Genomic DNA, 25,169 nt, shown 5'->3' on the forward strand with positions numbered 1-25,169 from the left:
GAGGAAAATGAACAAAAAGTCCACTGTCAGTATGCAAGATGATCAAAGGCACATGCTACAGAAGGCTTCACGCTGCTCGTGACGGGCCAGCTTCTGTCTTCACATGGAACTGTAATTAATATGAATACTTTAAGTGGCTTTTATTATCCTGTAAACATTCTCATGTACAGACTTGTATCCATCCTCTCTGACTGCTCTCTTCCGGTGTCACGTACTGAGACTATCCCCGTACCACATTTGCTTCCCTGGACAGCAATACTTTGTCTGTTTACATAAAATGAACGGGCAAGTTATTATTCTCCATAAATTGAAACCAGCTCTCAGTCCTTTGTCAAATCATATTATTCTTAATCCTAAAGCTAAACCCACTTCAATCTCAGTTTATTGGAAACAAAGTCTGAATGCACCCGTGAAATTACACCCTCAACAAATCTAGTTTACACTGTCAATTACAAAAAAGAAAATTGATAATCATGATCACGGATTAGTGGTTAGCACTGTTACCTCACAGCAAGAAGGTCATGGGATTGATTCCCACATCTGGCCTTTCTGTGTGGAGTTTGCATGTTCTCCCCTCCAGGTGCTCCAGCTTCTTCTCACGTCCAAAAACATGCAGGTTTGGTGAACTGGAAACTTTAAATGGTCTTTTAATTGGAGTAAGTGGGTATAGAAAATGGGTGGAGGGATATCTGTCTGTTCAAAAAGAGTAAATCCACAACAGGTCAAACTCATTTCAATCAATCAATCAATCAGTTTTTTTATATAGCGCCAAATCACAACAAACAGTTGCCCCAAGGCGCTAATTATTTCAAATCAAAATAATTATCAACACACCCCAGACTGAATTTATGTACCAATAAATAAAATCCATTTAATAAACTTCCCAATTTTTGCAGAGATAAGATTAGAATTTATTCAGATTAAACCTGATTTGGGTCTAAACACAGAACGAGTAAACTCGGGACAGATCAAACTTTCTGTTTCACACACAAAACATATAACAAATGTACAAATCTGGTACGGGGGTAAACTCAGTACGCGACACCAGTCTAGTTTCTGTCTCCCCACAGCAACACTCCAAACAAAATCTGGATTTTGCAGTGGTCGTATTTTGCAACGTTCATTTTTATCTGCCTACGAAAGTGAAATATGTCAAAGTCCTGCAGTCCCACATCTGGAAAAAAAAAATTACACTGCAAATAGCTGATTTTAGACACTTGTGACATACATAACATGAAGCCGAACCACTGACTTCTTTGTGAGGAGATCTGTGCCTTGTCAGAAACAACCAGTCTGTGAGACAGGCCCACTGAGAAGGTCTGTGTTCTGTGAGACATGCCCAGTCTGTGAGACACGCCCAGTGAGGAGGTCTGCGCTCTGTGAGAAACACCCAGTCTGTGAGACACGTCCAGTGAGAAGGTCTGTGTTCTGTGAGACACGCCCAGTCTGTGAGACACGCCCAGTGAGGAGGTATGTGCTCTGTGAGACATGCCCAGTCTGTGAGACACGCCCAGTGAGGAGGTCTGTGCTCTGTGATAAACACCCAGTCTGTGAGACACGCCCAGTGAAGGTCTGTGTTCTGTGAGACACGCCCAGTCTGTGAGACACGCCCAGTGAGAAGGTCTGTGTTCTGTGAGACACGCCCAGTCTGTGAGACACGCCCAGTGAGGAGGTCTGTGCTCTGCGAGAAACACCCAGTCTGTGAGACAGGCCCAGTGAGAAGGTCTGTGTTCTGTGAGACACGCCCAGTCTGTGAGACAGGCCCAGTGAGAAGGTCTGTGCTCTGTGAGACACGCCCAGTCTGTGAGACAGGCCCAGTGAGAAGGTCTGTGTTCTGTGAGACACGCCCAGTCTGTGAGACAGGCCCAGTAAGAAGGTCTGTGCTCTGTGAGACACGCCCAGTCTGTGAGACATGCCCAGTGACGAGGTCTGTGTTCTGTGAGACACGCCCAGTCTGTGAGACACGCCCAGTGAGGAGGTCTGTGCTCTGTGAGACACACCCAGTCTGTGAGACATGCCCAGTGAGGAGGTCTGTGCTCTGTGAGACACGCCCAGTCTGTGAGACACGCCCAGTGAGGAGGTCTGTGCTCTGTGAGAAACACCCAGTCTGTGAGACAGGCCCAGTGAGAGGGTCTGTGTTCTGTGAGACAAGCCCAGTCTGTGAGACAGGCCCAGTGAGAAGGTCTGTGCTCTGTGAGACACACCCAGTCTGTGAGGCAGGCCCAGTGAGAAGGTCTGTGTTCTGTGAGATACACCCAGTCTGTGAGACACACCTAGTGAGGAGGTCTGTGCTCTGTAAGATACATCCAGTCTGTGAGACATGCCCAGAGAGAAGGTCTGTGTTCTGTGAGACACGCCCAGTCTGTGAGACATGCCTAGTGAGGAGGTCTGTGCTCTGTGAGACATACCCAGTCTGTGAGACAAGCCCAGTGAGAAGGTCTGTGTTCTGTCAGACACTCCCAGTCTGTGAGACATGCCCAGTTTGTGAGACACGCCCAGTGAGGAAGTCTGTGTTCTGTGAGATACACCCAGTCTGTGAGACACACCTAGTGAGGAGGTCTGTGCTCTGTGAGACACACCCAGACTGTGAGACACGCCCAGTGAGAAGGTCTGTGTTCTGTGAGACAAAGCCCAGTCTGTGAGACACGCCCAGTCTGTGAGACACGCCTAGTGAGGAGGTCTGTGCTCTGTGAGACACACCCAGTCTGTGAGACATGCCCAGTCAGAAGGTCTGTGTTCTGTGAGATACATCCAGTCTGTGAGACACACCTAGTGAGTAGGTCTGTGTTCTGTGAGATACATCCAGTCTGTGAGACATGCCCAGTGAGAAGGTCTGTGTTCTGTCAGACACTCCCAGTCTGTGAGACATGCCCAGTTTGTGAGACATGCCCAGTGAGGAGGTCTGTGTTCTGTGAGACATGCCCATTCAGTGAGACACGCCTAGTGAGGAGGTCTGTGCTCTGTGAGACACTCCCAGTCTGTGAGACATGCCCAGTTTGTGAGACATGCCCAGTGAGGAGGTCTGTGTTCTGTGAGACACGCCCAGTCTGTGAGACATGCCCAGTGAGGAGTTCTGTGCTCTGTGAGACACGCCCAGTGAGGAAGTCTGTGTTCTGGGAGACACGCCCAGTCTGTGAGACATGTCCAGTGAAGAGGTCTGTGCTCTGTGAGACATGCCCAGTCTGTGAGACACACCCAGTGAGAAGGTCTGTGTTCTGTGAGATATGCCCAGTCTGTGAGAAACGACCAGTGAGAAGGTCTGTGTTCTGTCAAACAGACCCAGTCTGTGAGACACGACCAGTCTGTGAGACACACCCAGTGAGGGGTCTGTGCTCTGTGAGACATGCCCAGTCTGTGACACATGCCCAGTCTATGAGACACGCCCAGTGAGGAGGTCTGTGCTCTGTGAGACACTCACAGTCTGTGAGATACGCCCAGTGAGAAGGTCTGTGCTCTGTGAGACACGCCCAGTCTGTGAGACACGCCTAGTGAGGAGGTCTGTGCTCTGTGAGACACACTCAGTCTGTGAGACACACCCAGTCTGTGAGACATGCCTAGTGAGGAGGTCTGTGCTCTGTGAGACACGCCCAGTCTGTGAGACATGCCCAGTGAGGAGGACTGTGTTCTGTGAGACACGCCCACTGAGGAGGTCTGTGCTCTGTGAGACACGCCCACTGAGGAGGTCTGTGCTCTGTGAGACACACCCAGTCAGTGAGGCACGCCCAGTCTATGAGACACGCCTAGTGAGGAGGTCTGTTTTCTGTGAGACACACCCAGTCTGTGAGACATGGCCAGTCTATGAGACACCCCAGTGAGGAGGTCTGTGCTATGTGAGACACTCACAGTCTGTGAGATACGCCCAGTGAGAAGGTCTGTGCTCTGTGAGACACGCCCAGTCTGTGAGACACACCCAGTCTGTGAGACACGCCTAGTGAGGTCTGTGCTCTGTGAGACACACTCAGTCTGTGAGACACACCCAGTCTCTGAGACATGCCCAGTGAGGAGGTCTGTGTTCTGTGAGACATGCCCAGTCTGTGAGACACACCCTGTCTGTGAGACCCACCCAGTCTGTGAGACACGGCCAGTGAGGAGGTCTGTGTTCTGTGACACACACCCAGTCTGTGAGACACGGCCAGTGAGGAGGTCTGTGTTCTGTGAGACACACCCAGTCTGTGAGACATGCCCGGTCTGTGAGACACACCCTGTCTGTGAGACCCACCCAGTCTATAAGACACGCCCACTGAGGAGGTCTGTGCTCTGTGAGACACGCCCACTGAGGAGGTCTGTGCTCTGTGAGACACACCCAGTCAGTGAGGCACGCCCAGTCTATGAGACACGCCTAGTGAGGAGGTCTGTTTTCTGTGAGACACACCCAGTCTGTGAGACATGGCCAGTCTATGAGACACCCCAGTGAGGAGGTCTGTGCTATGTGAGACACTCACAGTCTGTGAGATACGCCCAGTGAGAAGGTCTGTGCTCTGTGAGACACGCCCAGTCTGTGAGACACACCCAGTCTGTGAGACACGCCTAGTGAGGTCTGTGCTCTGTGAGACACACTCAGTCTGTGAGACACACCCAGTCTCTGAGACACGCCCAGTGAGGAGGTCTGTGTTCTGTGAGACATGCCCGGTCTGTGAGACACACCCTGTCTGTGAGACCCACCCAGTCTGTGAGACACGGCCAGTGAGGAGGTCTGTGTTCTGTGAGACACACCCAGTCTGTGAGACACGGCCAGTGAGGAGGTCTGTGTTCTGTGAGACACACCCAGTCTGTGAGACATGCCCGGTCTGTGAGACACACCCTGTCTGTGAGACCCACCCAGTCTATAAGACACGCCCACTGAGGAGGTCTGTGCTCTGTGAGACACACCCAGTCTGTGAGGCACGCCCAGTCTATGAGACACGCCTAGTGAGGAGGTCTGTTTTCTGTGAGACACACCCAGTCTGTGAGACATGGCCAGTCTATGAGACACCCCAGTGAGGAGGTCTGTGCTATGTGAGACACTCACAGTCTGTGAGATACGCCCAGTGAGAAGGTCTGTGCTCTGTGAGACACGCCCAGTCTGTGAGACACACCCAGTCTGTGAGACACGCCTAGTGAGGTCTGTGCTCTGTGAGACACACTCAGTCTGTGAGACACACCCAGTCTCTGAGACACGCCCAGTGAGGAGGTCTGTGTTCTGTGAGACATGCCCGGTCTGTGAGACACACCCTGTCTGTGAGACCCACCCAGTCTGTGAGACACGGCCAGTGAGGAGGTCTGTGTTCTGTGAGACACACCCAGTCTGTGAGACACGGCCAGTGAGGAGGTCTGTGTTCTGTGAGACACACCCAGTCTGTGAGACATGCCCGGTCTGTGAGACACACCCTGTCTGTGAGACCCACCCAGTCTATAAGACACGCCCACTGAGGAGGCCTGTGTTCTGTGAGACACACCCAGTCTGTGAGGCACGCCCAGTCTATGAGACACGCCTAGTGAGGAGGTCTGTTTTCTGTGAGACACACCCAGTCTGTGAGACATGGCCAGTCTATGAGACACCCCAGTGAGGAGGTCTGTGCTATGTGAGACACTCACAGTCCGTGAGATACGCCCAGTGAGAAGGTCTGTGCTCTGTGAGACACGCCCAGTCTGTGAGACACACCCAGTCTGTGAGACACGCCTAGTGAGGAGGTCTGTGCTCTGTGAGACACACTCAGTCTGTGAGACACACCCAGTCTCTGAGACACACCCAGTGAGGAGGTCTGTGTTCTGTGAGACATTCCCGGTCTGTGAGACACACCCTGTCTGTGAGACCCACCCAGTCTGTGAGACACGGCCAGTGAGGAGGTCTGTGTTCTGTGAGACACACCCAGCCTGTGAGACACGCCCAGTCTCTAAGACACGCCCAGTGAGAAGGACTGTGTTCTGTGAGACACAGGATGTTTAAACATTTGAACCTGTGCTGACGTAGAAACACCGTTGACATGATTTTGGTCTTTTCTTGTATCTCTTTTATCTCTTTCTGTGTGACCTGAAATCCATGTGTGTAAAACAGAAATACTGAGGTGTCAACATGTGGACAGTGACTCAGGATATAAACAAATACAACGTGGATTATGTTAAACTTTAATGTGCACAGCGTGTTGTTGTACAATAAAAGCAAGGAAGGAGAATAAATTCATATAAAAATATCACCTTTAGAGCTTACAAACTCAATTCAAGAAACAGGTGCTATGACGCTTTCATCCCTGTGAGAAGACAGCAGGTAGACTGAAGGTGACGGAGTCGAAGTAAGCTTAGTTTTCAACGAGTCCTTTTCAGCATCCACAGTCATATAGAAACCAACAGAAAATGGGGAAGCCAAAAGAAATTTATAACCAGAACAATCATGCAAAACACGTCCCATTTCCGACCTTGTGGGTTTTTATTTCAGCTCGTCAACCTGTGTATTAATTATCCTCTGGAAAAGTGCTGCAAGTACCACAGTGGATAAGAAAATCCCCACACAATGTGGTAACATGTCGCACATTCTACGTGCAAAATGTGCAAAGGTCATCTTTATGTTACTACTGCTGCAGGAACATTTTATGATCTCTCTCCATAGTGCTTTTTTACTAACAAAACTTTTCCACAGTTTAGTGCACAGGGTCGAGGCCAGAGTAAAGTCTTTAAAGCACAGTACATTTGTTGGCACGGATATCAGTTCTTCATATTCATATTCATAGTGGAGAAAAACAACACGTTCACTTATTGCAGTGTCTAAAATGATAAAGGTCTAAAATGATGTAAATTTCACTTAAATTCACACGCTAACATTCTCGGTCACACACGGTTGTGAGGATGATGAAGCTTGCACCGAGTTCTTAGCCCTTTAGCTTGAGGTGGAGGCGCAGGAGAAGCTAATGCAGACAGCAAGCAATCTGAGGCACGCTGAGGTGATGCAGGGCACCTCTGCCTCAGTGGCAGGTCAGGCAGGCGTGGCGGTGGAGGATGGTGCTTTGTGGGCGGGGCAATACAGGAGCGTGCAGAAACAAGGGCAGATACAGTGTGTTAGACTGCTGGAAAGCTGAGTGGATGGGGTGGAGGGTGAGGGAGGGGAGGATGGTTGGGGGGGGAGGTTCGCGGCACTGTTTTGTTTTGGCGGAGTCAGGTGGAACTCAGCAGCGCTTTCTTTCTCTCTGCTTACTAACCCGAAAACCGCCAACCCACGGCTCCACCCCATCACACAATCATTCAAAGCAATGTCACAAACAAATCCAAAAACTGGAAAGAATCAGAGGAATTTACACCGTGTGTTCCGCCTAACGAATTCCGCAGAACAGAAAACAGCAAACTTGCAGGACAACGGTGACAGTGAGGAATAGAAAAAATTAAGGAATACAAACAAAAGGACAACAAAAACCCTCAGAGAATGACCCTTTGACTTCCTCTGCCCACCCACTGGATGCACCACTGGAGAGAAAAAAAAAAAAACAGTTGGCGGGTACAGGTGTCAACTCCAAACATCCCCGTGAAGCTCCGAAAACGCCTCCCCTCTCGTTTCCCAGAGTTCTTTTCACCTCTTCTTTGGCCTTTTTCCTCCATATGAGTGCCGGTTGCTCCAGCCCTCCCGTCCTCCCTTTCATTCTCTGTTAAACCTCCCCGGCTCAGACGCTACACCTCCTTGATTGTGTGGAGCCGGATGTTACCGCAGCACTTGCCCATGGCCTCGAACAGCGGGTCACAGAAGGTGTGCACGCCGATGGAGTAGACGCGACTGAGGCAGTGGATCTCAATCATGTAGCTCTTGAGGCAAGGCACCACGGCCCAGATGTGCACGAAGGACAGGATGGCAAAGAAGATACCCCAGATCAGTGCCAGAGGGATGCCCACCAGCACTGTCAGCAGCCGGTAGGACCAGTACTTGGTAACGGTGAAGGTGGTGAAGCTGGCCTTCCACACACCGTCGAAGCTGTAGGTCCCTGCCGGCTCAGCAATCACATCCTCAAAGTCCACCTGAGTGAAGAAGAATGTGGACAAACCAATAAGTCATCGAGTTTATTATATCCTAACATTCCTGCAACGTCTTAGTCTATGAACCGGACTTTTAGTCTGGTTCTTCTCTCACAACTGTTTATCAGATCAGATCAGAACAGATCAGGGAGAAAAGCAAACTGGGAATCACTGCCATTCGGCTTGGGGTGCACGATGGGCCAGATAGCCACAGCAGACACTCAGCTTTTATTTTCTGCAGTCAGAGATGAACAGTTGACCAACAATCATTTGAACATTTACACCATCATGATGCATTCAGGTGCTCCCCAGAAACTGCAATAGACAGTGAAAGGAACATTTATATTGTTAAAAATGGGAACATTTATTTATTTTTTTTCCATCTTTGAAATACATATATTACTGGGCTTTCATCATATAAGTTTTAATAATTAGTTCATAATTCTCTAAAAATCACGATAGTATCTCATTGATACCATAGAAAACATCAAGTTACAAAAATACAAAAAGTTGTTACCTGAAAACCCTACGTATTGTCAGTAGAGTAGTACATGAATGTTGTATCTGACTGACACTCACTGACATTTTATAACGTACATTTTTCATTTTAGCTGCCTCTTGTTGCTTGGGGTCACTGCTGTGGATCCAGTAGGGATCTAAATTGGTATTTGTTACAACTTTCATAATCCTTGCACCATCTATCATGCTTAGTTAGCACATTACGGGGTAATATATGCCATATGTCCAACCATATGTCAGGTCATTTCATGATGCCATAAGGAAAAATGACAAAATCTAATAATAATAATAATAATAATAATAAAATACTGATAATGAAATAATACAAATACTACTACTACTACTACTACTACTACTACTAATAATAATAATAATAATAATAAAATACTGATAATGATGATAATAATAATAATAACAGTGTGTATATGTTAATAAGAACCTAAACAATTTATAAATACATTAAGACAGCAAATTAATATTAACATTTTCCATAATTAACAGGAAATAAAAGGGTTGAGTTCCTCTTCTAAAACTTTTTTGAGGTCTAAATGTTCTCAAAACATTGTGGACTCACACACCATTCTAACTCATTGTACAAGCTTTGCTTAATTTATTACCACCCTTGAAAAATGTCAGCTACCTCTTCTATAAGCACTGCCCAATCTAGAGCCCGTGGATCCCCATGGGCACTATGCAAGTTTATTTTATTTTCTTCTTGCTCGTATTTACTTATATTCCCTATTATAGTATTAGTTTATTTAACCCTCAGGACCTTTTGAAACTTAATTTCATATCATGTCATGTGGAAGCACATATGGTATGACAATAAATAATCCTTGAATAGGGCTGCTGCCAAACCAGCAGTAACACAGTAAGTACAAGGGTACTTAATGTATTACAGCAAAAGTCATGCAAGCTATAGCAAGAAATTACCAAACTGCCTGCCCAAAGATTTACTTTATGGAGGAAACAGCAATAAATAAATAAATAAATAAATAAATAACCTCTTAAACCCTAGACTCCCCAAATTTGGGGACTTGCCCTGTTTTGGAACATTTGAACAGTCATAACTAACCAATGCTGACACCAACACACACTTACTTACTATACATCAAAATGTCAAGCGAAGTCTCCTCTACAAAAGTATCCACTTCAATCACATCACAACAGTTGCCCCAAGGCGCCTTATATTGTAAGGCAAAGCCATACAATAATTATGGAAAAAACCCCAACGGTCAAAACGACCCCCTGTGAGCAAGCACTTGGCAACAGTGGGAAGGAAAAACTCCCTTTTAACAGGAAGAAACCTCCAGCAGAACCAGGCTCAGGGAGGGGCAGTCTTCTGCTGGGACTGGTTGGGGCTGAGGGAGAGAACCAGGAAAAAGACATGCTGTGGAGGGGAGCAGAGATCGATCACTAATGATTAAATGCAGAGTGGTGCATACAGAGCAAAAAGAGAAAGAAACACTCAGTGCAGCAGTGAAACACCATGCAAATAAAGACATAAGTCGGAAATCATTTTTTGGGAAAAAAAAAATCTAATTTAGCTGATCCAAACGTTTGTATTTTTGACCTTGTACAAGCTGAAAAATAAATCATAATGTATGGGTATGTGATTTTGGTGAAATAGGCTCTAGGGCTCAAGGGGATAAAAAAAAACAAAAAAACAAAACAAAACAGAAAAGAAAACCCTAAAGCTAGTCTTCAAGATGACGTCTACCTTCAACTTGTCATACAGGGTAGTACATATAGTTTATTGAAGCAGAGTAAAGGTGTTTTGCAAGACATTAGACATGGATTAATGCATTTAAATAGATCCTTGTCATTTGATTGTATGTCATTACAGCCATTATTTGCCCCATGTATGCTGTGCATTTTTAGAGTATTGCATATAAATGTACTGAATATAAATGGTAAATGGACTGCATTTATATAGTGCTTTTACATCTATATCAATATCTCAAAGTGCTTTAGAGTAATGCCTCACATATTCACACACACACACACACACACACACACACACCACACACACACACACACACACACACACACACACACACACACACACACACACACACACACACACACAGATGTCAGGGTGCTCCCATGCGAGGCGTTCACTGCACACCGGGAGCAGCTTGGGGATTAAGGACTTTGCCCAAGGGCCCTCAGTCATTTCCCGGCCAGACTGGTCTCTAGACCACTGCTTAACCACTAGACCATCACCTCTCCATCTCTCATGTGTCCATTAGCTTTTTGTAAATATGATGATATGATGATATGAGGAGGTAAAATCCAGCAGTTGTGGTGTTCACAGGCAGATCTTTAGCAGCTGTTGAACCCTATCAGATGAAGAACCAGACCTCCTCAATGGCTCTTGCTGAACTCCAAGGTTTGTCAGCAAGTCTCCTGGGCAGACTAACTGCTGGGTCCTGCTGGCCTCTGATTCTTGCTCTGAGAAGATGCCTCTAATTTTAAGTAAAATATCAATAAAATAAATTAAGTCACACAGATCCATGTAGGTGTCATATAAAACCAATAACGAATGTTGTCCATTTGTGCAATGGAAAGAAAGTTTGGCCATACCAATCATCTCAGCTGAATCCTTGTTGAATGGTATTTTGTGTTTTTAATGCAAATATTCTTATCGTTTTAATCGTATCAATCAATCAATCAATTTTTTTTTATATAGCGCCAAATCACAACAAACAGTTGCCCCAAGGCGCTTTATATTGTAAGGCAAGGCCATACAATAATTATGTAAAACCCCAACGGTCAAAACGACCCCCTGTGAGCAAGCACTTGGCTACAGTGGGAAGGAAAAACTCCCTTTTAACAGGAAGAAACCTCCAGCAGAACCAGGCTCAGGGAGGGGCAGTCTTCTGCTGGGACTGGTTGGGGCTGAGGGAGAGAACCAGGAAAAAGACATGCTGTGGAGGGGAGCAGAGATCGATCACTAATGATTAAATGCAGAGTGGTGCATACAGAGCAAAAAGAGAAAGAAACAGTGCATCATGGGAACCCCCCAGCAGTCTACGTCTATAGCAGCATAACTAAGGGATGGTTCAGGGTCACCTGATCCAGCCCTAACTATAAGCTTTAGCAAAAAGGAAAGTTTTAAGCCTAATCTTAAAAGTAGAGAGGGTGTCTGTCTCCCTGATCTGAATTGGGAGCTGGTTCCACAGGAGAGGAGCCTGAAAGCTGAAGGCTCTGCCTCCCATTCTACTCTTACAAACCCTAGGAACTACAAGTAAGCCTGCAGTCTGAGAGCGAAGCGCTCTATTGGGGTGATATGGTACTACGAGGTCCCTAAGATAAGATGGGACCTGATTATTCAAAACCTTATAAGAAGAAGAATTTTAAATTCTATTCTAGAATTAACAGGAAGCCAATGAAGAGAGGCCAATATGGGTGAGATATGCTCTCTCCTTCTAGTCCCCGTCAGTACTCTAGCTGCAGCATTTTGAATTAACTGAAGGCTTTTTTAGGGAACTTTTAGGACAACTTGATAATAATGAATTACAATAGTCCAGCCTAGAGGAAATAAATGCATGAATTAGTTTTTCAGCATCACTCTGAGACAAGACCTTTCTAATTTTAGAGATATTGCGTAAATGCAAAAAGCAGTCCTACATATTTGTTTAATATGCGCTTTGAATGACATATCCTGATCAAAAATGACTCCAAGATTTCTCACAGTATTGCTGGAGGTCAGGGTAATGCCATCCAGAGTAAGGATCTGGTTAGACACCATGTTTCTAAGATTTGTGGGGCCAAGTACAATAACTTCAGTTTTATCTGAGTTTAAAAGCAGGAAATTAGAGGTCATCCATGTCTTTTGTGTCTGTAAGACAATCCTGCAGTTTAGCTAATTGGTGTGTGTCCTCTGGCTTCATGGATAGATAAAGCTGGGTATCATCTGCGTAACAATGAAAATTTAAGCAATACCGTCTAATAATACTGCCTAAGGGAAGCATGTATAAAGTGAATAAAATTGGTCCTAGCACAGAACCTTGTGGAACTCCATAATTAACTTTAGTCTGTGAAGAAGATTCCCCATTTACATGAACAAATTGTAATCTATTAGACAAATATGATTCAAACCACCGCAGCGCAGTGCCTTTAATACCTATGGCATGCTCTAATCTCTGTAATAAAATTTTATGGTCAACAGTATCAAAAGCAGCACTGAGAACTAACAGAACAAGCACAGAGATGAGTCCACTGTCTGAGGCCATAAGAAGATCATTTGTAACCTTCACTAATGCTGTTTCTGTACTATGATGAATTCTAAAACCTGACTGAAATTCTTCAAATAGACCATTCCTCTGCAGATGATCAGTTAGCTGTTTTACAACTACCCTTTCAAGAATTTTTGAGAGAAAAGGAAGGTTGGAGATTGGCCTATAATTAGCTAAGATAGCTGGGTCAAGTGATGGCTTTTTAAGTAATGGTTTAATTACTGCCACCTTAAAAGCCTGTGGTACATAACCAACTAACAAAGATAGATTGATCATATTTAAGATCGAAGCATTAATTAATGGTAGGGCTTCCTTGAGCAGCCTGGTAGGAATGGGGTTTAATAGACATGTTGATGGTTTGGATGAAGTAACTAATGAAAATAACTCAGACAGAACAATCGGAGAGAAAGAGTCTAACCAAATACCGGCATCACTGAAAGCAGCCAAAGATAACGATACGTCTTTGGCATGGTTATGAGTAATTTTTTCTCTAATAGTTAAAATTTTGTTAGCAAAGAAAGTCATGAAGTCATTACTAGTTAAAGTTAATGGAATACTCAGCTCAATAGAGCTCTGACTCTTTGTCAGCCTGGCTACAGTGCTGAAAAGAAACCTGGGGTTGTTCTTATTAATTGTATTTGTATATTAACATGGACAGATCGATTACTTTATGTTGCAGTACTGCTTATCAAGGTCAAGGTGTATCTACTGGCAGCTGCTTTGACCAGGTGCCACACAAAGATGATGGTTCACAGAATTTGGTCCAACACTGGCTGTTTGCTATGTAACATTAGTGCTAATTTATTTAGCTATCCGGGGAGCTCCCACAAGTCACGTACTCTGGAGGGACATCTGGCTCTTTACCCAGTCGTGTTCTAAAATGTGTTCTAAAACCTGCCACCATGACACAGACAGTGAGGCTGAGTCATACATATAGTGTTGGCTGAAGAACCAAAGTCCCTCAACTGCCTGGAAACATGTCTCACTTCTTTGTGACTCAGTTGCCTCACTGGGAATCAGGTAAAATATCAGATCTCCTACTAACTCAGATCTCCTGGTGCAACCAAAGATACAACAGTTTTTGGACATGACTGAACCACAGAAATGCCAAGGACATGTCTTCACAGAAGTACTGAACAGATGTTTGTTTTACCCTTCGTGCTGGTTGCTATGGCACATGGTGCATTGTGGGAGGTGAGACCGACTTTAATAAATGACTGCAGCCCACCTTACTAAGTTTGAAACAGCCACCACAGGAAGTCAAACGCTAATCAAGCCTCCTAATTCAGCACAGACACTAACAGACTGCCGCCACTGGGACAACTCTCATTTAGCTGAGAGCAGCTGTCAGTCACAGCCACGCCCCAGCCGTCACTGCTGCACCGCAGTGCGGCTGATTCCACCACCTTTGATTACTACTTAAAACACAGGTATCAGACACGTGTGCTCATGGTTACAAATACTGAAAATATAAGAAATTCTTTAATAAGAGGTCAGTTTTGATTTTGGATGCACAGAGGTGCCTTTAAATTTGCACAACGTCCAAAGAAACACATTTAGCTGAATGCTGTGGACAATAATTACTGGATTTATTATTGTAATTATCCTGCTTGTCTGTGAGGCAGCAACAGCGGGGCATTGTTTTCACTGGTGTGTGTGGGGGGGTGGGGGGGGGGGTACACGTAACTTAAAAACAGCTGGATGGATTTCCTTCACACCTGGTGGGAATATTTCAATTTCAATTCAATTTATTTTCCTTTATATAGCGCCAAATCACAACAGAGTTGCCTCAAAGCGCTTCACACAGGTAAGGTCTAACCTAACCCAGAGCAACAGTGGTAAGGAAAAACTCCCTGTGAGGAAGAAACCTCAAGCAGACCAGACTCAAAGGGGTGACCCTCTGCTTGGGCCATATTACTTGGATAGACATCTGGAGGTGATTAGATTTTGGAGAAGTTTGGTCAAAGATCATGGTCAAGGAACATGATCTGAAGCAGCAAAATATTTGTGATTGATTGGTGTAAATGAGGCAGCACGGTGGCTTAGTGGTTAGCAGTGTTGCCTCACAGCAAGAAGGTTGTGGGATCGCATCTAGGTGCTCCGGCTTCTTCCCACATCCAGAGACAAGCAGGTTCGGTGGATTGGAAACTTTAAATTGACCGTAGGTGTGATTGTGTTTCTGTCTGCAGTATTTGTGGTCTGTCTGTCTATATATGTGGCCCTGTGATAGACTGGCATTTTGTCCAGTGTGTACCCCACCCAGGACCCCATATTGTTGTGTGGGCCGCTGAAGAGGAGGTACTGCTGGCCCACCACCACCAGATGGCGCCCTGCTTGGAGTGCGGACTTCAAGCACGAGAGGGCGCCGGAGCCACTGGGAGTGACAGCTGTCACTCTTCATCAGCACCAGCTGTCACTCAGTCAACTCATCACCATCTCCATAAAGGCCGGACTGCGACTCCACCTCCTCGCCGAGAAATCAACTACCATTCAGGTAACTTCTCTGCTGACTTACATTGAGTAACAATCTGAACTTCTTTGCAGCCGTTTTCCTGTGGTGTGTTCTTATCTGTGGGATTGGCGTTTGGTGTGGACTGCGACGGCTTCGCCTCACACCCCAAACCAGATAAGTGGTTAAACAGGAGCTGCACGAGTGTGTGATTGGAGGTGGAGGTGCTCCCTCCTAACTAAACACTGACAGTGGGATTACTGAGTGTGCGAACTCGCACTCATCAATACTGTTTCTGTTCTCTGCCAGCAGTACCGGGTCTGACTGCTGAAGACCGTGGCCACCTGGGGCGCAGGGCTTGGCGGCTCCGGTGTTCTTCAGATCCGTTGGTGGTGGAAGCTGTGTGGGATCCGGCTCTTCTCTCGCCAGACGTCTTCTATCGTGGAGCCTGCCCACAAGTCACCTTGTGTATAATTGACATTCCACCATATTGTTATTGTCTGTACTTTGTTGTGCGATTCACAACATTAAATTGCTACTTTTTGGCTTATCCATTGTCCGTTCATTACCGCCCCCTGTTGTGGGTCCGTGTCACGACACTTTCACAACACATATGCCAGAAAATAGAAATACAAATACTACGAAAATGTATTTAAGCATTTTCAAATACAAATACTATTGTATTTGGCCCCAGGTCTGCTTGTACTGAGTTGACAGGATTTATGGCCTCTTGTGCTTCACTCTACATGTCACGTCATATCAGATCTATGCTGGCAACCCCAAAGAAAAAGGGAGAAACCAAAAGAAACCACTTACTTACTTACTGAAACTAGCCAGTAGGGGGCAAATTTGCTTCATGTTTGAGAATATATTACACATCCTAAGGCAGCAGATAAGAGAGTATTTCCAGAAGAATCTTTCAAATGGTGATGCAAGTATTAAATTAGGCACAAATACTCTTTAGACATTACTCTTGAAAAAGCAGAGTGCCCACTTTACTCTTGAAAAAGCAGAGTGCCCACTTAAATTTTCAATCGGCGGCCAGGTAGGAGTCAATAGGAGAATAACACAGGGGTCAAAATTATTATTATAAAAATTATAACCAAATTATTATTTTAAAAAAGGAATAGTTTGCACCATGTGCCATGCTTAGTTATCATATTACTGGGCAAATTGTTATATGTCATAGAATCCAATTGATATGGACATTGCTTGACCTTTACTGTGGACACCAAGTGTTCAGCATGGTCACATCTGTTCCATTTATTAATCCAATTTGCTTAACCAATAATTTGCATCACCTTTTTTATACCAAAATTGGAGTAACTTTATCTTTTGACCTCTGTACAAACTGTTATCATATACCTATAAATGATATGCCAATATGATTGGATAAAACACTAAAGGATAAATAGCAATACACCCTTTTCACAGATGGACAGCGGAGCGGCACCACGACGAAGAGGCATGGTCAGAGGAACTGTGAAATACTGGTGAGTCACTATTAATCATTTTTTACATGACCAACCTCGTAGGTTGATCCTTAAAATTAAATTTGTTAGTTCTAAAAGCCATCATAATTATTTATAGGAAAACATTCTATTTTTTTTCTACTAAGGTTTGAACTTTGAGTGTTTACACAGGAGAGAAAAGTGACAAAATGTTAATGCCTGTTTGAGAAAACTGTATAAAGTGTGTAGTGAGGGGTTTAACAGCCTTAAAACACCTATAATAATTGTAAAAAAATAACGCTGACTACTTCGCAGATTTTGCCTATCGCGGGTTATTTTTAGAATGTAACGCCCGCGATAAACGATGGACCACTGTATATGATAAAATCGTTATCAAGTTATTTTACCAATGAATATGGCTTTGGCTTTTTACACCCTGAAGAAAACCATACACCCTGAGGCCGAATGCCGGTGTATTCATTGGTAAAACAACTTGATAACTGATAATATTGACCTTTGTCACCATTTTTGCTATTTGTATTCAATAATGTCATAGAATTTAGTCATAGATAGTCCAAAATATACATTTTTGGAAACTTTATGATCAGACAAATATGATTAGACCATTTTTAAATTTTGACCCCTGTGTAATTCTTCAATTGACCCTCTACTTGGCTGCCTATTGAAAATTTAAGTGAACGCTGTGTTTATTCAAAAGCGTAACGTCTAAGTTATCTGCTGCACTATCATGTCAGTCGTTATAAGGGACACAGTGTGACCAGTCAGGTTTAAACGACAGTGCCCTAATGTAAATCCAAAACACACCCTCTCTGTGTCTCTCCTGCTTAACATGAGCTTCTCAGCACACAGAGTCAATATTTAGCTGACAGTTCCATGGCGACAGCGTCTTGTCTGCCACGTCAGCTGGACTCGTGACGGCTGATGGCTGTAATATCAATAAGTCACAGAGATAACATCCAGTGTCAGGCTTGAAATGGAAAAGTGAAGGGCTTCACTTCAAAGTGAAACATCTGCTGTTTGGAAGGAGTGAGGACAACTTAATAATAATAAAAAAAAAAAAATCAAAGAAGGAAAACAAATTACATTTTGTTATGATGTCACACACTATGTTTGTGTGAAGATAATCACTGTAATCAAATGCCATAAGAAACCTATTTTCAAAAATGTGAAGCACAACATTCTGCTGAAATTCTAATTCAAAGTAATAAAAACCCTATCCTGATGCAGTAATTATAACATTTATCTATACTAGTTACATACTGTAACACAACGAGAATGTCCCTCAGGAAGTGTGTACATCTGACAATGACCCTTAATACCTTTGATAATCAATACAGTTGGGTTGTCACATTTCTGATATTTTCTCTGTGTGGCCTTTAATGCTGATTTTGTTGTTGTGTGGGCCGCTGAAGAGGAGGTACTGCTGGCCCACCACCACCAGAGGGCGCCCTGCCTGGAGTGCGGGCTCCAGGCACCAGAGGGCGCTGCCACCTTATGGGAGCAGCCTGGGTGACAGCTGTCACCCATCACTGGACACAGCTGTTCCACTCAGCACGGAGGTATATCAGTAGGACGGCGTCTCCACCTCAGTGCCGAGATATCGCCTTAAGATAAAGGTAACATTCTCTGCTGTACTTCGTACATTATTATATTATCTTTCTTGTTGAGCATTGCAGGACAGCTGTTTACAAGAAGCCGTAGCTTCAGATAAGTACTCACCTTCCTGCAGCATTGTGACGTGAGGTGGAGGCGACTTCTCCCCTCCTCTGTGTTACTGGGTGCAGCCGCACCCACACCTGTGTGTCTACTGTTTTCTTGCCAGCAGTACCGGATCCGACGAGCGGAGGCAGTGGCCACCTGGGAATTCGGGACTTGGCGGTTCCAGTACTTCCAGGGTTCGGTGGCAGAGGAAACCCGGGTGGTTCCGGTTCGACTTGGACGGACGTCTCCTACCTTCGAGCCTGCCCACACGACACCAGTGGAATTCGGCTTACCCCCACATTGTCAATTGTTGTATTAGTTGTGCACGTTTCACAACAGTAAAACCTTGTTAGTCACCTTCTCCATTGTCCGTTCATTTGCGCCCCCTGTTGTGGGTCCGTGTTCCTACACTTTCACAACAGGATATCTCGGCCAGCGTCATGGATCCCGAGGGGCGTCAACCGGCTGTTGAACGGCCAATGGAAGAACAGGGCGCGTCGGCGTCTTCGGGAGGGGTAATCGGTGAGTTGCAGAGGATCCTCACCGCTTTCACCACTCGGATCGATTTAATGACCGAGCAGCACGTTCTCCTAAACCGCAGGGTGGAGGCTCTCGCCGCACAAGTGGAAGCGCGCCCTCCGGGCGCCGCTGCGGCTCTCCCTCCCGAGGACCCTGCGCGTGATAGCGACGTCCCACTGGTCGTTCAACGGTCCCTTCCTCCGTCCCCAGAAGCTTACATAAGCCCTCCAGAACCGTACGGAGGCTGTGTGGAGACGTGCGCGGATTTTCTGATGCAGTGTTCGCTCGTCTTCGCACAGCGTCCCGTGATGTACGCGACTGACGCTAGCAAAGTAGCTTATGTAATAAACCTGCTTCGCGGGGAGGCACGCGCTTGGGCTACAGCGCTCTGGGAGCAGACCTCACGGCTCCTTCATACGTACGATGGGTTTGTGCGGGAGCTCAGAACAGTGTTCGACCACCCCAACAGAGGAGAGACCGCTTCAACCGCGCTACTGTCAATGAGACAGGGGCGTCGGAGTGCAGCTGCCTATGCAGTCGCCTTCCGCATCGCGGCGGCGAGATCCGGCTGGAATAGCACTGCCCTCCGCGCCGCCTTTGTAAACGGACTGTCACTGGTCCTAAAAGAGCATCTGGTGGCGAAGGACGAACCGCGGGATTTAGATGGGCTCATCGATCTGGTCATACGACTCGACAACCGGTTAGAAGAACGCCGTCGGGAACGAGGCGAAGGGCGTGGCCAGGCACGCGTCGTCCCTCTCCCTTCCGGTTCCGACCGAGCTCCGCCCTCCCCACGCTCCTCTGTTCCTGCGCTCCGTGCGCCTACGGCTCCCCCTGCTGACGAAGCTATGGACACGAGCAGGGCAACATTTAGGGCACCTGGAGCACAAAGGAGGCGGGCCTATGGAGCTTGTTTTGTTTGTGGCTCGAGTGAGCATCTTGCAAACGACTGCCCCGAGCGGTTAAACTCCAACGCCCGCCCCTAGAGACTGGGCCAGGGGTGGGCCAAAACATTCACGTGGGACACACCCACATTGCCACACGACTCCCAGTCACAATCCTGTATGAGGATTCAACCCTGAAGGCCCCAGCACTGGTGGACATGGGCTCTGAAGGGAATCTGCTAGACAGCAGATGGGCCAGGGAGATAGGGCTCCCTCTGGTGGCTCTTACCTCGCCTGTACAGGTTCGGGCACTAGATGGCTCCCTACTCCCACCGATCACACATAAGACACCTCCAGTAACTCTGGTGGTGTCAGGTAACCACCGGGAGGTGATCGAGTTCTTTGTGACTCAGGCCACCTCCCGTGTGGTTCTGGGTTTTCCCTGGATGCTAAAGCACAATCCCCGGATCGATTGGCCGTCCGGGGTAGTGGTACAGTGGAGCGAGACCTGCCATCGGGAGTGTCTAGGTTCCTCGGTTCCTCCCGGCTCCCACGCTAAGGAGGAGGTCCGAGTCCCGCCCAATCTGAAGGCGGTGCCGGCGGAGTACCATGACCTCGCTGACGTGTTCAGCAAGGATCTGGCTCTCACGCTTCCTCCCCACCGCCCGTATGATTGTGCCATTGATTTGGTTCCAGGCAGTGAGTTCCCGTCCAGTAGGCTGTACAACCTCTCACGGCCGGAACGCGAATCAATGGAGACCTACATCCGGGACTCATTAGCTGCCGGGTTGATCCGGAATTCCACCTCTCCGATGGGTGCGGGTTTCTTTTTTGTGGGTAAAAAAGATGGCGGGCTTCGTCCATGCATTGATTACAGGGGGTTGAACGAAATCACGGTTCGCAACCGATACCCGTTGCCCTTGTTGGATTCAGTGTTCACCCCCTTGCATGGAGCCAAAATCTTCACCAAGCTTGATCTTAGGAATGCGTATCATTTGGTTCGGATCCGGAAGGGAGACGAATGGAAGACGGCATTTAACACCCCGTTAGGTCATTTCGAGTACCTGGTCATGCCGTTCGGTCTCACTAATGCTCCCGCGACTTTCCAAGCATTGGTAAACGATGTCTTGCGGGACTTCCTGCACCGGTTCGTCTTCGTGTATCTAGACGATATACTCATCTTTTCCCCGGATCCTGAGACTCATGTCCGGCATGTCCGTCAGGTCCTACAGCGGTTGTTGGAGAACCGCCTGTTTGTGAAGGGCGAGAAGTGTGAGTTCCACCGCACTTCTTTGTCCTTCTTGGGGTTTATCATCTCCTCTAACTCCGTCGCCCCTGATCCGGCCAAGGTTGCGGCGGTGAGAGATTGGCCCCAACCCACAAGCCGTAGGAAGCTGCAACAGTTCCTCGGCTTTGCTAATTTCTACAGGAGGTTCATTAAGGGCTACAGTCAGGTAGTTAGCCCCCTGACAGCCCTGACCTCACCAAAAATCCCCTTCACCTGGTCGGATCGGTGCGAAGCCGCGTTCAAGGAGTTGAAACGGCGCTTTTCGTCTGCACCAGTTCTGGTGCAGCCCGATCCTAGCCGCCAGTTAGTGGTTGAAGTGGATGCCTCGGACTCAGGGATAGGAGCGGTGCTCTCCCAGAGCGGGAAGACCGATAAGGTCCTTCACCCGTGTGCCTATTTTTCCCGCAGGTTGACCCCCGCTGAACGGAACTATGACGTCGGCAATCGGGAACTCCTTGCGGTGAAAGAGGCCCTCGAAGAGTGGAGACATCTGTTGGAGGGAACTGCCGTGCCATTCACGGTTTTCACTGACCATTGGAACCTGGAGTACATCAGGACCGCCAAGCGGCTGAACCCCAGGCAAGCCCGCTGGTCACTGTTCTTTGGCCGTTTTGACTTCCGGATTACCTACCGTCCCGGGACCAAGAATCAAAGATCGGATGCATTGTCCCGGGTACACGAAGACGAAGTCAAAACGGAACCGTCGGATCCCCCGGATCCCATCATCCCGGAGTCCGCTATCGTGGCCGCCCTTACCTGGGACGTGGAGAAGACCATCCGGGAGGCCCTGACCCGTGACCCGGACCCCGGAACCGGACCAAAGAACAGACTCTACGTCCCACCGGAAGCCAGAGCTGCAGTACTGGACTTCTGTCACGGTTCTAAGCTCTCCTGTCACCCTGGGGTGCAAAGGACCGTGGCAGTCGTCCGGCAGCGCTTCTGGTAGGCGTCCTTGGAGGCCGACGTCCGGGACTACGTCCAGGCCTGTACCACCTGCGCCAGGGGCAAGGCCAACCACCAAAAGACCTCAGGGTTGCTACAGCCGCTGCCCGTCCCACATCGCCCCTGGTCCCACATCGGCCTGGACTTTGTCACGGGCCTCCCGCCGTCCCAGGGAAACACCGTCGTCTTCACGGTAGTGGACCGTTTCTCCAAGGCGGCCCACTTCGTGGCCCTCCCGAAGCTACCAACGGCCCAGGAGACCGCGGACCTCTTGGTCCACCACGTCGTCCGTCTGCATGGGATACCATCAGACATCGTCTCCGATCGCGGTCCCCAGTTCACCTCGCACGTCTGGAGGAGCTTCTGCCGGGAACTGGGGGCCACGGTCAGCCTCTCGTCCGGGTACCACCCCCAGACCAACGGGCAGGCAGAGCGGGCCAATCAGGAACTGGAGCAGACACTACGCTGTGTGACAGCCGCGCACCCGACGGCCTGGAGTACCCACCTGGCCTGGATCGAGTACGCCCACAACAGTCAAGTGTCGTCAGCCACCGGCCTCTCCCCTTTTGAGGTGTGCTTGGGGTATCAGCCCCCCCTGTTTCCGGTGGTTGAGGGAGAGGTCGGTGTGCCCTCGGTCCAGGCCCACCTACGGAAGTGCCGTCGGGTGTGGCGTGCCGCCCGCTCTGCTTTATTGAAGGCCCGGACGAGGGCGAAGAAACATGCAGACCGGCGGCGGGCCCCGGCCCCCAAGTATCGTCCTGGGCAGGAGGTATGGTTGTCCACCAAGGACATTCCTCTGCAGGTGGACTCCCCAAAACTCCAGGAACGATACATCGGACCTTTCAAAATCCTCAAAGTCATCAACCCCGCCGCAGTGAGGCTCCAACTTCCGGCCTCGCTGCGGATCCATCCAGTATTTCATGTTTATCGGATAAAACCTCATCACACCTCACCCCTCTGCACCCCGGGTCCGGCACCACCTCCTGCCCGGATCATCGATGGGGAACCGGCTTGGACTGTGCGCCGGCTCCTTGACGTCCGTCGGATGGGCCGGGGTTTTCAGTACCTGGTGGACTGGGAGGGGTACGGTCCCGAGGAGCGCTCCTGGGTGAAGAAGGGCTTCATCCTGGACCCGGCCCTCCTGGCCGACTTCTATCGTCGCCATCCGGACAAGCCCGGTCGTGCGCCAGGAGGCGCCCGTTGAGGGGGGGGGTCCTGTTGTGTGGGCCGCTGAAGAGGAGGTACTGCTGGCCCACCACCACCAGAGGGCGCCCTGCCTGGAGTGCGGGCTCCAGGCACCAGAGGGCGCTGCCACCTTATGGGAGCAGCCTGGGTGACAGCTGTCACCCATCACTGGACACAGCTGTTCCACTCAGCACGGAGGTATATCAGTAGGACGGCGTCTCCACCTCAGTGCCGAGATATCGCCTTAAGATAAAGGTAACATTCTCTGCTGTACTTCGTACATTATTATATTATCTTTCTTGTTGAGCATTGCAGGACAGCTGTTTACAAGAAGCCGTAGCTTCAGATAAGTACTCACCTTCCTGCAGCATTGTGACGTGAGGTGGAGGCGACTTCTCCCCTCCTCTGTGTTACTGGGTGCAGCCGCACCCACACCTGTGTGTCTACTGTTTTCTTGCCAGCAGTACCGGATCCGACGAGCGGAGGCAGTGGCCACCTGGGAATTCGGGACTTGGCGGTTCCAGTACTTCCAGGGTTCGGTGGCAGAGGAAACCCGGGTGGTTCCGGTTCGACTTGGACGGACGTCTCCTACCTTCGAGCCTGCCCACACGACACCAGTGGAATTCGGCTTACCCCCACATTGTCAATTGTTGTATTAGTTGTGCACATTTCACAACAGTAAAACCTTGTTAGTCACCTTCTCCATTGTCCGTTCATTTGCGCCCCCTGTTGTGGGTCCGTGTTCCTACACTTTCACAACATTTGTTGTGTGTTGGGGGGTTTGACTGGATGTTTTTGTGTTGTTTTCTTTTCTTTGCTCTCCAGGTGGTATGCAAACTGGTTTTTGTCTGTGGAGACGGTGCTGGCAGAAGAGTCCTTCACCCTCATCAGCATTATTAGCTGCACCTGTGGAGGATGTTCACGTGCAGGCCTACTGACTTGCAGCACCTGTGGATGATGCTCACGTGTAAACTTAAAGACTTTCAGCTGAAGCAGATAATGAGATGGCGTTCTGCATTTAAGCCATGAGTGGTTCGAGCAGAATTGCCGGGAACTCGACCTTGTGACGTTCGTTTGTGAGACGCTGAGGACCGCGCCAGGGTTTGACACATTGTGCCTGTGAAGGACGACGGGTGAGGGACACATGCTGTCAGCACACATCAGAGGTGATTATTGTCTGAATGATCGTTAATAGTAATTTGGCATTTTGTTACGCAGTATATTTGAACATTGATGAGAATTGTGCAGTTTGCTTCTCACTGCCGTGGCGTACGGACTGATGATCCTCCACCTGTTGTGAGAAGTTGCTCATTTACATAAAGCTTAAATTCAGACCTGAATGTGTTGCTGATAGTGTGTGCCTCTGAAAGATATTTGCTGTAGCTCTGTTGACTTACCTCACCTTTTCCATCCTTCACAGAGTCAGTTTGTCGTGTCCACCTGGGGGGTGTTTGGCGGTGAGTCTGAGTCCAGAAGCGCCGAGGCTTCGATCCTTTGGGGCGCTGGAGAGCGCGCCATCCTTCACTCCGCCAGACAAACCAAATATTTATGTTGTACACTAATTATTGCACTGGAGGGGAAATAAAATCGTTTTGTTTGTGGAACCGCTTTCTGGTTATTTAGTGCTGGGTTCGGTCAGACATTGGTCCGCTCCTCAACTTGCGTCTGCACATAACAGATTTACTCCAAATGTAAACAACTCAGCAAAAAACTTCAGAAAGGTTGGAATCACACAGCCTGTCACATCTTTGTCATGCCATGAGGCAACACAATTTGAGAACATCTCACAGTGCTAAAGAGTTTTTTTAATTAGATGAATTTGTTGTTCTGGTTTTACATTATCCTAGTCTTTGAAATAACAGAGGCACAGACCCTGTATAATACAGTGAATGAAGAGACAGATAAACTGAGTCCATTCCCTTCAGGTTGCTGTTACCTGAAATGCCATACATGCTAGCAGGAGGTGGTAATGGTAGAAAATATATATTTTTTCAAATA

The 25,169-nt window shown here is 47.9% G+C and overlaps 1 protein-coding gene across 1 annotated transcript in view; it reads right to left on the minus strand.

Moving 5' to 3' along the window:
• Positions 1-6,087: 6,087 nt before the first annotated feature.
• cav1 (caveolin 1) overlaps positions 6,088-25,169 on the minus strand; it is a 38,003-nt gene continuing 18,921 nt past the window's right edge. Inside the window, exon 3 of the mRNA XM_034175738.1 lies at positions 6,088-7,974. Coding sequence (XP_034031629.1) covers positions 7,633-7,974 — 342 coding nt within the window. The 3' untranslated portion in view covers positions 6,088-7,632. The remainder of the gene's footprint in view (positions 7,975-25,169) is intronic.

Source organism: Thalassophryne amazonica, chromosome 8 (assembly GCF_902500255.1).
Source record: "Thalassophryne amazonica chromosome 8, fThaAma1.1, whole genome shotgun sequence".
In the NCBI taxonomy this organism is placed as follows: Eukaryota; Metazoa; Chordata; class Actinopteri; order Batrachoidiformes; family Batrachoididae; genus Thalassophryne; species Thalassophryne amazonica.